This window comes from Canis lupus, chromosome 37 (assembly GCF_011100685.1).
Source record: "Canis lupus familiaris isolate Mischka breed German Shepherd chromosome 37, alternate assembly UU_Cfam_GSD_1.0, whole genome shotgun sequence".
Classification (NCBI taxonomy): domain Eukaryota; kingdom Metazoa; phylum Chordata; class Mammalia; order Carnivora; family Canidae; genus Canis; species Canis lupus.
Window position 1 is genome coordinate 28512396 of NC_049258.1, and position 14152 is coordinate 28526547.

Here is a 14152-nt window from a genome sequence, read left to right on the forward strand (position 1 = left end):
ATGGCAGACGCCTCCACGATGCATTTTTAATAGTGAACCTGACTATTAAAGTCAGGGGTTTTTTGACAAAAAAAACAGTAAAGCTATTTTTGGCTAATGGACAGAGACACTATCTTTACTCTTCCTCTATCCTCATATATTTCTTGGTACATAATAGCCAGTTGAAAATAAAAGCACATGATGGCTATTGAATGGATGAGTTAATAAATACTTGAACTCTATTGTTATTTACATGAGGGTTTCCCAGAAGATTTTAGACATTACTGTCATGAACAATAACTCCTTTTTGGGTGCTTGTATTTCGTAGCATTCCCCTGCACTGTCCCTCTATTTGTTTTTTCTTTTGAGAAGCAACACTTAATATGGATTTTGGCAATAAAACAAATATATGAGTTTCAAAGGGCTTATTATATCTTGTGTCCTTTTATTGTTTGAGAATCAATCAGATCAGCAAACTGTTGGTTAGCAAAATTCCTTTTAATTGCTATAATCCTACCTCCCAACTTGATTGAAAAAAGGAACCAGGTTCTCAACAGAATTAATATCCATCCATCCCTTCTCTCTGGTGATATGTTTTTTTTAACCACCCCCCCACCCGCCAAATATTTTATTTATTTATTTATTTATTTATTTATTTATTTATTTATTTGACAGAGAGAGAGCATGAGCCCCAGGGGAGGGTCAGAGGCAAAGGGAGAAGCAGGGTCTCTGCTGAGCAGGGAGCCTGATGCAGGATTCAATCCCAGGACCCTGACACCAGGACCTGAGTCAAAGGTAGATGCTTCACCAATGGAGCCACCTGGGTGCCCCAGCGGTGCTGTTTCAAAATGCGAAATTCATCTGGAAGAGTTTTGAGTCGAGCTGACCCACATTGCCTGTGGAGAGCAGCTGCAGGGTTTGGCCGCAAAGGGCCAAGGGACTGCGTGTCCACTGCAGCCATGAAACTGCCTGCAAAGGAGTCTTCCTGCCAGAGTGTGTCCTGCTGCTGGTCTGATGGACAAGGCTGGGGCCCAGCGGAGAGCTGGGGAGGAGTCAGAGAGAGGCCTTGCATCCTGTCCTCTGAAAATCTACAGAGTCCAGGATTTAATTTTGATCTCAAAACACTACGGAGGTCTGTGTTTATGTATGTCTGTGGGAATGTTCCTTAAAGCAAGCTCACTTGGGAAAGGAAGTAAAGACTCCATGTATCATATTTTTAAATGTATACAAATCTTCCTAGGAGTGCCATAATTTGATTCTTAAAAAAAAAAAAACCACCACCCTGAACCCTCCATAAGATTATGTGCATAGATTGACACCACAGTTTGGTTTCCGTACCACACCCGGAGCTCTCCCGGCGCTTACAAAAGCAGAGGGTCACCTATGGACACCATCTAGTGCCTCCGTGTGTCCTGGCTCTCACATCTCCATTTAAGAACGTCATGTGGTTTTGCTTTTTTCTTACCCGGTACACACTTAGTGACAAGGAAGTGACAGTCCTGTAGTTGGGGTGGTCCAGCCTCAGGGACACTGCAGGGCCATGTTCAACAACACTAGGACAGTCTGCAATGCAAGACTGGTATTTTTTCTTTTAAGATTTTATTTATTTGAGAATGAGAATGAGAGAGAGAGAGAGAGAGAGAGAGAGCACAAGGAGGCTGAGGGGCAGACGGAGAAGCAGACTCCCGGCTGGGCATGGAGCCCAACGCAGAGCTCGATCCCAGGCCCCTGGGATTGTGACCTGGGCTGAAGGTAGCCGCATAACCAATGGAGCCCCAAAGCTGGTATTTTCCCATCATCTCTAGTTCCTACTGTGATATAAGGGCCACAGACAATGCCCTCCAGAGGTTCTGTTTTTGCACTGGGAGCCAGGGCTCGAGGGCTCAAGCCAGCATTTCCCAAGGTCAGTTTACTCCTCCAAACGTGAGGACCCCTGTTGCTAGGTCGACAGAATTTTCAGATCTTTACCTGGTACCTCTTGATACCCAAGAGTTTCTACATCAGGATATCCCCTTAGGACTTTCAAAAGCCGTACCATCGCTTTCAAGTACGGTACCCCCCTAATTCAGAAGTTTTAGTCTTTTGTGTGTGTTTTAAAGAAGCCTTCCAGGAGCTCTGACCTGCCGTGTGCCTGTGGAAGCCCACGTGGGCCTCGGGGGTCGAGGAGGGGAGGTGGTGCTTGCCCTTCCCGGGGTGGCCCCTGGGGGCTGGTTACAAACGCAGACTCTCAGGCCCCACCTGGACCCACTGAATCAGAACCCGCCTCTAAGAAGCTTCCCAGCAGATTCAAATGCAAGATACAATTTGAAAAGCGCCAAAACGGCCTACGTACAAGATCCCTGCAAACATGGGGACGATGGCGGTTATGTCGCAACCTGCCCCGGCCTGTTGAGTTCTGTTACGTTGAGCACGACCTGCTTCTGTTCTCTTGTTGCTCGGAGGCCCCCCTGCCCACCCAGATCGGAGAAAAATCGCTCAAATGTTTGACAGTGCCTTTTGTGTCTCCTAGCAGATTGCCCTTCCCTACCCTTGTCAGTCTTACAAGCTGCTTAGCAGTTGTCAAAAATGATGTTATAACCTGTCTGGAAGCCTGTTTGATCTGCTATCATAATCCTATTGACCTGCCAAGCCTCGTGATTCAGTATAGTTAGAACTGGTCACATGAATGTGAATTATGGGTGGGGAAATTTAGTCTGCTTCATGAAGATCTGTTTGGACATGTTCGATTCTCTGACGCCAAGACAAGCAAGAGGTTATTTCCTAAATCATGCTGCACATGGACTCAAGTTTAGAAATATATACCCAAGTATCTATTGAGCTAATATCTATATTGTAAAACACATGCAATAGTATCTTATTATAGCATCACATTAAGTGACAACACTGGGGTTTTTTTACTTGTTTAGTAAACCAATGCCATTTTTTTAAAAAGATTTTATTTGTGTATTCATGAGAGACAGAGAGAGAGAGGCAGAGACACAGGCAGAGGGAGAAGCAGGCTCCATGCAGGGAGCCTGAGGTGAGACTCGATCCCAGGACCCTGGGGTCACCGCCGGAGCCAAAGGCAGATGCTCAACTGCTGAGCCACCCGGGTGCCCCAAGAACTATCACCTTGAGACTGTTGGGTTATATACAAAATTCGTTACTGTCCTATAGGGCAACAAACTGTAAACCCTGGACTTACCATTTCTGCTGGACAGAAATTGTCTCTGCCAAACAAAAATCTCAACTAGCCTGTCACATTATGAAGTCTGAGACCTCTCGTCGGGAGTAAACAGTGAACAGAGAGTTGTCCCTTCTGTCATCCTCGGGTGGCCTTCCCCCTCTCCCACCATGGGACATGAGAACGAGGTATTTTTTGAGGCCTCATGTCCAATTTTATGCCATGTTTCCCGACACGCTTCCAGAAAACCGTTCCCGGTTAAGAATGTCAACATAATCTCTAACGAAGCCTTAAGTGTCCTCCCTTGGAAAGTGAGCATTTATTTTAAAATGACAGGAGGTGAAAGCTGGCATATGCTCACAGTTACTCCTAAGCTTAGTGAGCTTGCAGAAAGTCCTTTTCAAAGCTTTCTCTTTATGGCCATCCTGATCCTTGGTCTTAGATTTGTGCCCGGATATCCGGTGGCTCAGACGACAGTCACGGCGAAGAGGGGCAGCAGCGACAGCGTGTCCACTCAAAGAGCCACCAACATCAGGAGATTCCAGCTACGTTCACACCAGGTGGCAAGGTAACCCTTCCCGCCTTTCCTTGGTCCCTGTGAACGCTGGTGTGTTTCAATAGGAAATTAATATTTTTTGAACTCCTGCAGTCCCCCTCCCTCCCCTATGCGTATGCTAATCACATAGCGGTAGGCTTCTGTCTGTGATCATTCATATTCATATTCATGAACAGCGTTGCCTCTTGCCGTTTGGCTTCTACTGAACCTCACTTGCATTATTCTCAGAAACTGAACCAATTGTGAGCTAGCATGGGAACGAGCACGTATTCAGTGTGTTAACTGGGAAACATCGATCCATAACTAAAGGTTATCTTCTAGAATGATCGTAGGAGTTTGGATTTTTCTTTTTTTAATGCGCCCCCCCCCCCCCCAGTTTGTCTTAATGTCAGGGTCTGCTCGCCTTGAGAGCATTCACTGAGCGTACAAAGAAGTGGGTCTTGGCTTTTACTCTGCTCCTGGCTTCAGCTCGCTCCGTGAAGGCAGCCAAGGGCAGAGAGGGCCCTTCACACTCTCAGCGGGGGACCTGGCGGAGGGGAAGATGCCAGAATCTTGGAGTTCTCTCAGCATAAATAGTTCCGAGATCTGAATGCATTCTTTCCTAACAATTGAATGAATGGTTTCGGCGCCCCCCCTTCTTTCTAGCTAGCTGACCTTGTGTTGTGCCGTCCCCTCAATAGCATTCCTCGGTGAAGATGTTTGGAGATCAAATGTGAATTTGTTGCAGAAAAGCTGCATATGGGAATGGGATGTAGGGTCAGAATTCACAAAGCCGGCAGTTCTCAGGGTTGGGGCCTGCGGCTGCAATTTCTGGAGAGTTCCCCAGGAGGAGGCTTCTGTTTGGCTAAGAATAAAAACGTTACTTTAATGTGTTTCTCTCGACACTGAACTTCGTGCTGATAGTGGGGGCTCTTTGATTAGCGTTCGTTCCTGAACAATCCAGATGGCCAGTCTTATATTTTTGTTTTCGGTAACAAGACATAATAAAGCTCAAGCTTTTATCTAAATACTAAGTTTATAATTGAAGATGAAGATAGGCACAAGAATCATCTGTTTGCATTTCGACTTTGGAAAATGCCAGTCTCATGTAATTTTTTTTTTTCCCAAATAATGTAAAAGCTTTTTGTTTAAACCCAGGAATGGTAAATTGAATGAACCTTTAGGTTCATTATGTCTCAAATAGCACACTTGGTAAGTAGGCTAGCCCTGGCAGTGGTACCTTTATTTTAAATGTTGGTTAGGTCTTGGAGAAATGGTAGGTTGGCTATCATCTAGATGCTTGGGGGTGTTTCCTTCCTTGGCATGATGTAAGCATCTATAAGCATCAGTTAATTGTTTCTGTGTTTGTCTATTTTGAAACATTCTGATTTTAACATCATGATTCCTTCACCAGGATTATATTTCTATTATAGTAAAATAATGGGTGTTGGGGCTAGAAAATCTATAAAATATTGCAAGGCATGGTGGAGATAGTAATCATCTGTAATATACAAATAGGGAAAAAAACCCTACTTTTAATATTTGTTTATTTCCTTCTGCTATTTCGCCCATGCATGCAAGTACATATTTATATAGAACCAGGAGCATCCTCTGTGCCAAGTCTGTATTCTGCTTGATATTATCTCCCACTTATGGTCATTTTGAAACCACAGAAAATAAGGCTCCAGAAATGCATCTTCTCAAATGTAAAATGTTCATTCCAAATTAGTACATATTTTTATCCTATTATAGAACGCTTGATTTATATCTTCCCAGATTCTTCTTATGATGCGTGACCTTTGTGCTATTTTTTGCTTGTTTGTATTTTTGGATTGTTCTCTAGTGGAGCATGTGTTACTTTCTGGGCTTAATTGGTATGAATTGAGCTAACCCAACAAGAATCTTCCCTATACATAAATCTGTGAACAGCTTGATTATTTTCTTTGGTTTTTGTTTTGTTTTGTTTTGTTTTTAAAGAATAAACACCTAGGAGTGGAATAATTGGGTCAAAGTGGTGAATATTTTGTATATTTTGTATACTTCATAGTCTATATTCATAGAAAGGAGTTTTAACACCCCCCCCCCCCAAGTAAGGAATATCCAGTCTACCATTTTCGTCCTCGTGTCTTTCCCTACCATGCTTTTGGCACCATTCTGTTTTCCTGGTCCCCCGTGCCGTTCACATCTCCCTGTACACCGCACAGGCTTTCCCTCTCTCCCCTCTGCCCCTCCCGTGACGTGCACCTGCTCGGAACAGCATTGTCGCAGGCCCGGCTGCCGACTCCCCACCTCTGCCCTCACGCCCTCTGCACTGACCTCTGCCCGCAGCCCGTCCAGCCCTCCCAGGGGCCTGGGAACTGTTTTCTCTCCGGCCCTGAGTACTGTGCCGGACGGTAGAGGTTCCAGAGAAAAATCACCTCCTCATTCGGAATTTGCCAGAATCAAACCAGCAGATGCTGTTCTGAGTTGGAGATTCTTGTCAGTTTCTGTCATTTCTCTGAATTCAGTAGCTTGAAAAAATTAATATAAAAAGCTGTTCTTGAGTTTTTAAGCATTATCATCCTTATTTTTAGAAGCTGCTTTGGATACTTTTCTTACTAGAAATGTAGAGCCCCAAATAGGAAAACTCACTGGAGATGGTTCAAGTAGTTTCCTTATAAAAAATACCTAAATGTCTTTATTAAGGGCAGCCCCGGTGGCTCAATGGTTTAGCGCCGCCTTCAGCCCAGGGCCTGATCCTGGATTCCCAGGATCGAGTCCCACATCGGGCTCCCTGCATGGAGCCTGCTTCTCCCTCTGCCTGTGTCTCTGCCTCTCTCTCTCTCTCTCTCTCTCTGTCTCTGTCTCTAATAAATAAATAAAATCTTAAAAACAATAAATGTCTTTATTACAAGATCACCTTTATGGCAGAAAATCCAATGTGTGGCTAGTAGGAACGAAACTATGCCAGAAGCACGTTGGCTAGGATTCCTCTTGCCGCAAAGGCTAGGGCTGCGGACCCAAGGAGTGTGGTCTCCTGGTGCCCTGGAGACTATTCCCACCAGATGTCTGGGGATCGGTGACCGTAGTTACAAAAAAGACCGAAGGAAGGAAGGAAGGCAACTTGTCTTTTCTGTCTGGAGACAACGGGTCTCAACTCTTATGGATAGTCAGGGTAAGAGAAAGGCATGCACTTGTCCCCAACACTGCGAACCGAGCATCTGCTCCACGGAGGCTCTACTGTGACGTGTGCCAGGGTGCGGGGGACTCAGGCGGCCCATCACGGCCTTGGCGGGACTCGGGGGAAAGCACGCGGCCACCGGACAAAGGCAACGTAAGGGAAGGGCTCCGCGAGCGGTGGGAAGCAAGGACCTTCCCGCTGGGTTCAGGGAGAGGTTAGCCCCAAGTGCGGTGATGCGCGAAGCTATTTTGGAAAGGAAATAGCTTTTGAGCTGAGCCTCGGATGAACCGATAGGATCTTGAGAGACGGTCCAAGGGACATACGCGAAAGGAATGCGAACCCCGAGTTGCCTCATCGCACCGGGCAGGTTTGCGGGGAGCAGGTGGCCATGTGACCGCGACGGCGGAGTTCAACGGGGAGGGTGGGGGGGAGCCCCCCAGAACCATAGGCTCATCAAACCCATATCGCACTGGACTCTGCTTCGCAATCTGCAGGCTGTCGGCCCTCGGGGTTAGTATCTAGGCTTCTGCTACCTCTGCGACTCGTGGGGTGTTAGACGCACGCGCCCAGGCCTGCCTCGGTCCCCGGGGAAAGTTGGAGAAAGTGCTATTGAAGCCGCCCTCAGGACGGCAGTCCCTGGAGGTGTGGGGGGGGGGGGTGCGGTGACACGAAGGTCAGAGCCCTGGGTGGCAACAGCGGGAGCAGGATTGTGTGCCGAAGGGCCCAGGTTATGGGCCGAGGGGAGGGGCGGGCAGGTAAGGAAGGCAGGGCTGGCTGTGAGCTTCCGGGCGGGGGGGGGGGGGGGGGGGGGGGGCTGGGGTGCCCCCAACAGCGCATGGAGAACACGTGAATCTCCCCAACACCTAGGGATGGAGCCTGACCCCCACCCTCCTGCAGAGCTGCCTCCTGGCCCCGCCCTGTAACCACCTCTGGACTTCCCAGGGCATCTGGCACCTGTTCTTGGACCTGCCTGAGCCCCTCGCGCCTCCTGCTGCCGGACCGTAGGTGTCAGGACAGCCTGGCTGGATCCCCGCTCCCTCGGCCAGGCTGGGTGCTCGGGTGCTCGGGGCGTGCAGCCCCCCCCGCACCCCACAATCCCTGCCCCAGCGGCTTGAGGACCTGTGGGCCTTGTCCTTCGGCCCCTCCCTGCTTGTCGCGGTCCCCAGCCTCTGTCCCTGGGAGCCCAGCGGGTCCCGCAGGAAGGGGGCGAAGCTCCAGACGCCACAGGGGGCAGGCCTCTGGGCCTTGCCGGGCCCTCTGCCCGCGGGGTTTCAGAGCAGCCCCGGGTTGTAGAAATTGAGGCAAAATGACTCTTGTCCCCCTGGCTCCTTCAGGGCTCAGATGGCACGTGGGTGGGGCTGCCCACCGAGTACAGGCCTGTTGGGGTCATCGGCCCTGGGTCTCCTCCTTTCCCTAGATGCGTGGTCCTTCAAAACGTGCAGGCCACTTATGCTCAGTCCCCACCACCGGTCACCAGGCTCCCCAGGCCCTGTGGAGGTCACGGCCGGGCTCACCTGGGACGCCCACTCACCTGGGGTCGGAAGGGAGAAGAGGAGACACAACTCTTCCATGTGGGTGTCTGGAGATGGTGTCAGTGTCAGGCACGCCCAGCGCCGGGTCGCGTCTGCTCCGCCGTCGCCGCCCCCCCCCCCCCACTCTAATACTCACTCGCCTGCCCTCGCGCTCCTTAAAATAAATAGATCCTTAAAAAAAAAAATCCCATGTCCTGGATGAAACCTCCTCAAGCATTTCACAGCAGCAGAGGACACCCCATCATGCGACACGACCAGGCTCAGGCCTACCCGGTGGAACTTGGCATTTTTCTAGTCGGGTCCCCCCACCCTGAATGCCTGGGTATTATTACTTTTAGGGGCTTTGCAGATTTTCCAATGCTTTGTGGGAAATATTTTAAGATTTTCAGTTGTAAAGGTTTCAAAGAATCCATGTGAAACCCTGTAGCAAACCTCAGCAAGCTTCCAGTCCTCTGGCCTGGCCCTACTCCTCCCATCCCAGGGCTTTACCCTCTGATACATTTTACCTTAAGAACAGTAAGGGAAGGAGAAAGTGGGTGGCGTTAAGGAGTTAGAGGTGGTTTTAGGTATATAAAGAGGGAGGGGGAGAGAGAGAACCCCAAGCAGGCGCTGCCCCCAGCGAGGAGCCCTACCGCCCGACTCCAGGACCCTGAGATCCTGACCTGGGGGAAATGAGGAGTCGCAGCGACCAAGCCCCCGGGGCGCCCTGGGGTTAAAGATGTTTTAAATCGGTGTGGAAGGAGGGAAGGGAGGGAGGGAGGGAAGAAGGGAGGAAGGGAGGAGAGCTAAAGAGGAGGACAGAGAAGGGGAGGAGCCGAAGCAGGGACAGCACGTGCCGGGTGGGCCCAGCGGGGAGTCCGGGGGGCGCAGCAGGGCCCCAGCTCCTGGAAGCGCGGGGCACGGACAGCCGGACAGCGGGACAGCCGGACAGCCCGGCAGCAGGGCGAGGAGGGCCACGCTGCCCCGCCCCCGCTGACTCCGCCGGCAGGCCCGAGGGTGGGGGGGCCTGGCCCCGAGCAGGAGGGGGGAGGGGGGGTGGAGGGGTGCGGGGGCACCCGGCCCCGAGCAGGAGGGGGGTGGGGGGTGGGGGTGCGCCTGGCCCTGAGCAGGCGGGGGTGAGGGAGGAGGGGGGAGGGGGGTGGGGGTGCGCCTGGCCCTGAGCAGGCGGGGGTGAGGGAGGAGGGGGGGTGGAGGCGTGGGGGGGCGCCTGGCCCCAAGCAGGCGGGGAGGAGGGTGGAGGGGGGGTGGAGGGGCGCCGGGCCCCGAGCAGGCGGGGGGGGGAGGGGGGGCGCCGGGCCCCGAGCAGGAGGGGGGTGGGGGGAGGGGGGGGCGCCGGGCCCCGAGCAGGCGGGGGTGGGGGAGGGGTGGGGGGCTGCGCAGGGGCGGGTGGGCTCAGCCGGGTGTCCCCGCAGGACGTGCTGGGCGGCATCGCGGCGACGGCGGTGCTGCTGGCGCTCACGTACCCGGCCTGGAGCCTCATCGACCGCCTGGACTCGGCCAGCCCCGTGTTCCCGGTGTGCGCCGCCGTCGTGCCCTTCCTGCTGTGCTACCACTACCCGGCGCCCGACTTCTACAGCCCGACCCGCGCCGACACCACCACCATCCTGGCCGCGGGCGCGGGCGTCACCATCGGCTCCTGGATCAACCACTTCTTCCAGCTGGCGGCCGCCCCCGCCCCCGCCCCCGCCCCCGGCCCCGGCCCCCGCCCCGGCCCCCGCGCCCCCGCCGCGCCCCCCGGGCCCCCCGGGCCTCCCCCTCCCGCCGCTCCCGCCCCGGCTCCCGCCCTGGCTCTCGGCCTTGGCCGCGGGGCTGGCGCTGAGCCTCACCAAGTTCGCGGTGGGCATCGCGCTGGTCCTCGCCGTGCGCCGGCTGGTCCAGGCGCTGTCGCTGCAGGTGCTGTGCTCGTGGTTCCGGGTGGTCCCGCGGGACAGGGAGGCCCGGCGGAGGCTGGAGATCGAGGTGCCTTACAAGTTCGTCACCTACGCGTCCGTGGGCATCTGCGCCACCACCTTCGTGCCCATGCTGCACAGGTTTCTGGGGTTGCCCTGACCCTCACCCCCACCTGGAGGCCGGCCCACCGGACAGGGGAGCACACCGGGCACAGGTGCGGCGGGCAAGTCGCGCCCATATGTGTTTTTCCTTAAAAAAAAATAAGTCCTTAGGCCCCACGCGTGTTCCGCTGGCACCTGCGGGTGCACCCTGCTGCGGGAAGCGGGCCTGACCCCGTGTGCTTGGGCGCAGGCCTGGCTCGGGAGACCGGGGCGACCCGCTGATCGCAGGGGCTGGAGGTCAGGCTCACCTTGTGCATCGCAGGGCCTCCTGTCCAGACTGGACACTTGGCTCTGGAGAAGGGGCCACAGCGTATACAACTGCAGCCTTCGGTTGGCAGGGGTGGGGGGCGCTTTTTGGTCCTGAGGTCACTAGACTGTGCCCCTGGGTGGCAGCAGGACATACCCCCAGGGCAGGAGCCCGCACCCTGCTGAGCCCTGGCCCCAGGGGTGTGCGCATCTGCCCCCCCCCAACCACGGGTGGGTTTTGCAGAACCCCAGGTGGCGTGGGGACCCTCCTCACCCACGGAGCCCACCGTCCGGCCCACCTCTCTCCATCAGGGCTCCTCCAAGTGTCCTGTGCTCTCCCACTTCTGGGGACTGGGACCAGCCCAGGACCCACCGTCGGGGGTTTCATGCTCCCGTGCAAACCCTGCGAGGGCAGATCCACAGACCCGATGAACTGGATCCCTCCTGCGGCCCGATGGGGGAACAGGCCTCCCGGACATCACCCTCCATTCCTCAGTTCTTTCCTGCACAGGATCAGGGGCTCCCTTTCCATCCCCCTCACCCTCATCTCTGGGCAATCTTGAGGGTAATGAATGCAAGAACGGCGCCCAGGTGTCCAGCTGACCTAACAACCCAGGCCTCAAGCCTGGGGGAGCCCTCCTGGGGCCCAGGAAGGCCACCTGACCTGCGAACATCCCCACGTTCCCTCTGCCGGCGCCTCTTCAGTCCTTAACCCTAAGGAGCAAGCCTCCAGAACTTTCTGAACCGTGAGCAGAAGCGCAGATGTCAGGAGGCCTGTGGTCTCCTCGCTCAGACTTCATTCCCGCCTGGGACAACAGGCTCCTGCTTCTGCCTCCGGGGTGAAAACTGAAAACCCCACTTGTTCTGATTTCAAATATGTTCCCCGACCTTTGTGCTGGGATGATGCACGGCTTCGTGCCCCCTGTCAACAGAGAACAACTTCTAGAAAGATGTTCTGCTTCTCCCTCAAATCCTTCCCCCAGCTGTGGGCTGTCGTGGTTAAGGAGGCAGGGATCCGATGACCTGCCGTCTGAGGTGCTAGTGCACCACGAGGGAGGGGAGGGAGGGCCGGAGGAGCCCAACCTAGAGGCGCCCCTGCCCTGGGCCGCCCCCCAGCCCTCCCAACCCCCCATTCCCCCACAACCCCCATCCCCCCACCTCCCTCACCCCCCACCCCACCCCCACCCCAGCGGCGGGTGAGGCCCCTCCCCGGCAGCCCTGATGATATTCCCACAAGAATGACCTCTGTTGATTTTTCTGAGGCCAATGGGTGAAAGGATGGGGTCTTCCCACCTCAATCTTTTGAGAGGAGGGGCTGTAACTGTCACAGCAGCGGGCGTTGGCGGTTCCTGCAAGCGTGTGTGTGATTTTTAATGCTGTCCTTTAAGTCCCCACGACGGGACAGCCATCGGCCGTAGTATCGTCTTTATGTGAATGTACTTAAGGCTGCATTTACACGAACTCGCAGGGTTGGACTGAGGACATTGGCCTTAGCCGTGGATCATGCTGTCGTGGTTGGTCGCTTTTTAAAGAAGTGTGTTGTTTTGCACCTGGAGAAAGAGGTATCCGTCCATGAGGACGATTTTAGTCTCTGCGGCCTGGAAGTGAGGCGGCTGGCCTCTGCTGGCCGGCCCTGCACGCACCTCCCACGCCCCAGGCCCCACCCCAGGCCTGTCCCTTCCACACGGAGACCTAGGCCACCCGCCCCTCCGCTGCCTTGGGACCATTAGGGTTTCTCTCCCTGGGAGAGACTGCCCCCTGCCGGTGCAGCCGCAGCCTGGACGGAGCCCCAGCGCGGCCCCAGTGCGGCCCCAGTGCGGCCCCTGTGCAGCCCGGGAGATGAAGAATCTGCAAGCCAAGCTCCCCGCGGTGCGTCCAGCATGTGTGTAGGGCCTGCGGCCTGGCCAGGCCTGCGTGTGCAAGCCGTGACCCCAATGCCCTCGGATGACGGGCGCCTCCAGGAGCCCACCAGAAGGCGCACTGTCTGGAACATTCCTGCTCCCAGCGCCCCGGGGCCTGCCCGCCCCAGCAGCCTTCTAACCGGCCGCCCCCACGCTGGTTTTGCCCCCGACCTGCGGCGCCACAGCAGGTGCGGAAGGACACACAGAGGGGACCCTGAGCTGAAAACCCCTGAGTGGCGGTGCCCGGAATCCCTGTACCAACATGCCTGCTGGTCGCCGGGTGACACGGCATCTTCTCCCCGCAGTGGGCGACTCGTGCTTCCCGAGTGTAACCAAAGCATGTGCTGTTTCGGGCCCAAATGCTCCGGGTTTCTATTTTGGGAGCCTTCGGCTGTCTTGCTCATGTACTGTATGTAAATCATTCTTTTTAAAATAAAATCTCTTTTTTTTTTGGTTTGATTAGGACTTCTTATTAAATGTTTCACAAGCCAGTGCTGTGCTCCCCTGGATCATCCCCCCGCCCCCCTGCTGCCCCCCAGCCCCCCAGCCCCCCCTTCAGGGTTCACCGGGACCTGAGTTGAGAAGAGGCAGCGAAATGAAAGGACAGGCGGTGTGATCCCGCTGGTGTCCCGCTTCCACACGGCGGTGCTGGTGAGCGTCGGGGCGGCCCTCGTGTGACACGCAGGAAGTGGGGCGGGTGCCCCCTGGGACCCCTTGATGCTGGAAGGAATCCTCTCACCAGAGACACGCGGCAGCGTGTCCCGTTGGGTAAGTACGATGGGCGCTGCGGGTCGAGGTGACGAGAAGGTTCTGGTCAGTGAGTGCACGGAGTCCGGGGAGCGTGACCCCGTGACCCCGTCCCCGCCGACTGCCCACACCCTCTTTGCTGCCTGAGATAACAGAGGCAAGGCCAAGGTTCCGACCCACCGAAGCTTTATTACCTGCGAGGCGGGCATGGGGGTCACGGGGGGCACGGGGAGCCCCCAGGACGCAGGAGGCTCCGGGATGCCGAGGCTGTGGCCACTGAGCGGAGGCTCCAGCCCTGTGGCACCGTGGGGTTCACGGGGACGTGCGGGCAGGGAGGTACCGGGGTCCTGCGTGGCGAGGCGTGGCTGGCCGGAGAGCCCCCCAACACCTGCAGCTCTTCTAGGGAGAACCCGACCGAACCGGGCTGGCGACGGTGTAGCAGTGACAGTGGTGGCGGGGGCAGGACAGAGGGCAAGCAAGGGCGCCTTGGACACGCAGAACCGAGCCACGAGGACAGGGTGGAGGGATAAAGAGGGGGAGGCTGAGAAAGCCCCTCAGTCCCTCCCCGGCCATCCCTGTGGGGCCATTCCAGAGATGGCGACATCCAGGGGCGACGTCCAAGTGCCCTGTGCCGACCCATTTGGATCCCGAGGAGCCGGCCGTGGGTGCCCTCCCTCGGCGACCCTGGTGTGGCCCCCCACCCGGCGGCGGTGTCCCGGGGAGCCTTGGGCTGTCCTGGGTCCCCACGGCCAGGTCCCCATAGCCAGGCAGGTCCCCACAGTCAGGCAGGTACCCGCAGTCTGGCAGGTCCCCGCGGCCAGGCAGGTCCCCGCGGCCA

The 14152-nt window shown here is 55.7% G+C and overlaps 1 protein-coding gene across 1 annotated transcript in view; it reads left to right on the top strand.

Moving 5' to 3' along the window:
* The window catches only part of SGPP2 (sphingosine-1-phosphate phosphatase 2), a 101781-nt gene extending 89974 nt beyond the window's left edge, over nucleotides 1-11807 (top strand). The window contains 2 exon segments of the mRNA XM_038585872.1: nucleotides 9782-10050; nucleotides 10127-11807. Of these exon segments, the coding sequence (XP_038441800.1) occupies nucleotides 9782-10050; nucleotides 10127-10418 (561 nt within the window). The 3' untranslated portion in view covers nucleotides 10419-11807.
* The last annotated feature ends 2345 nt before the right edge of the window (nucleotides 11808-14152 follow it).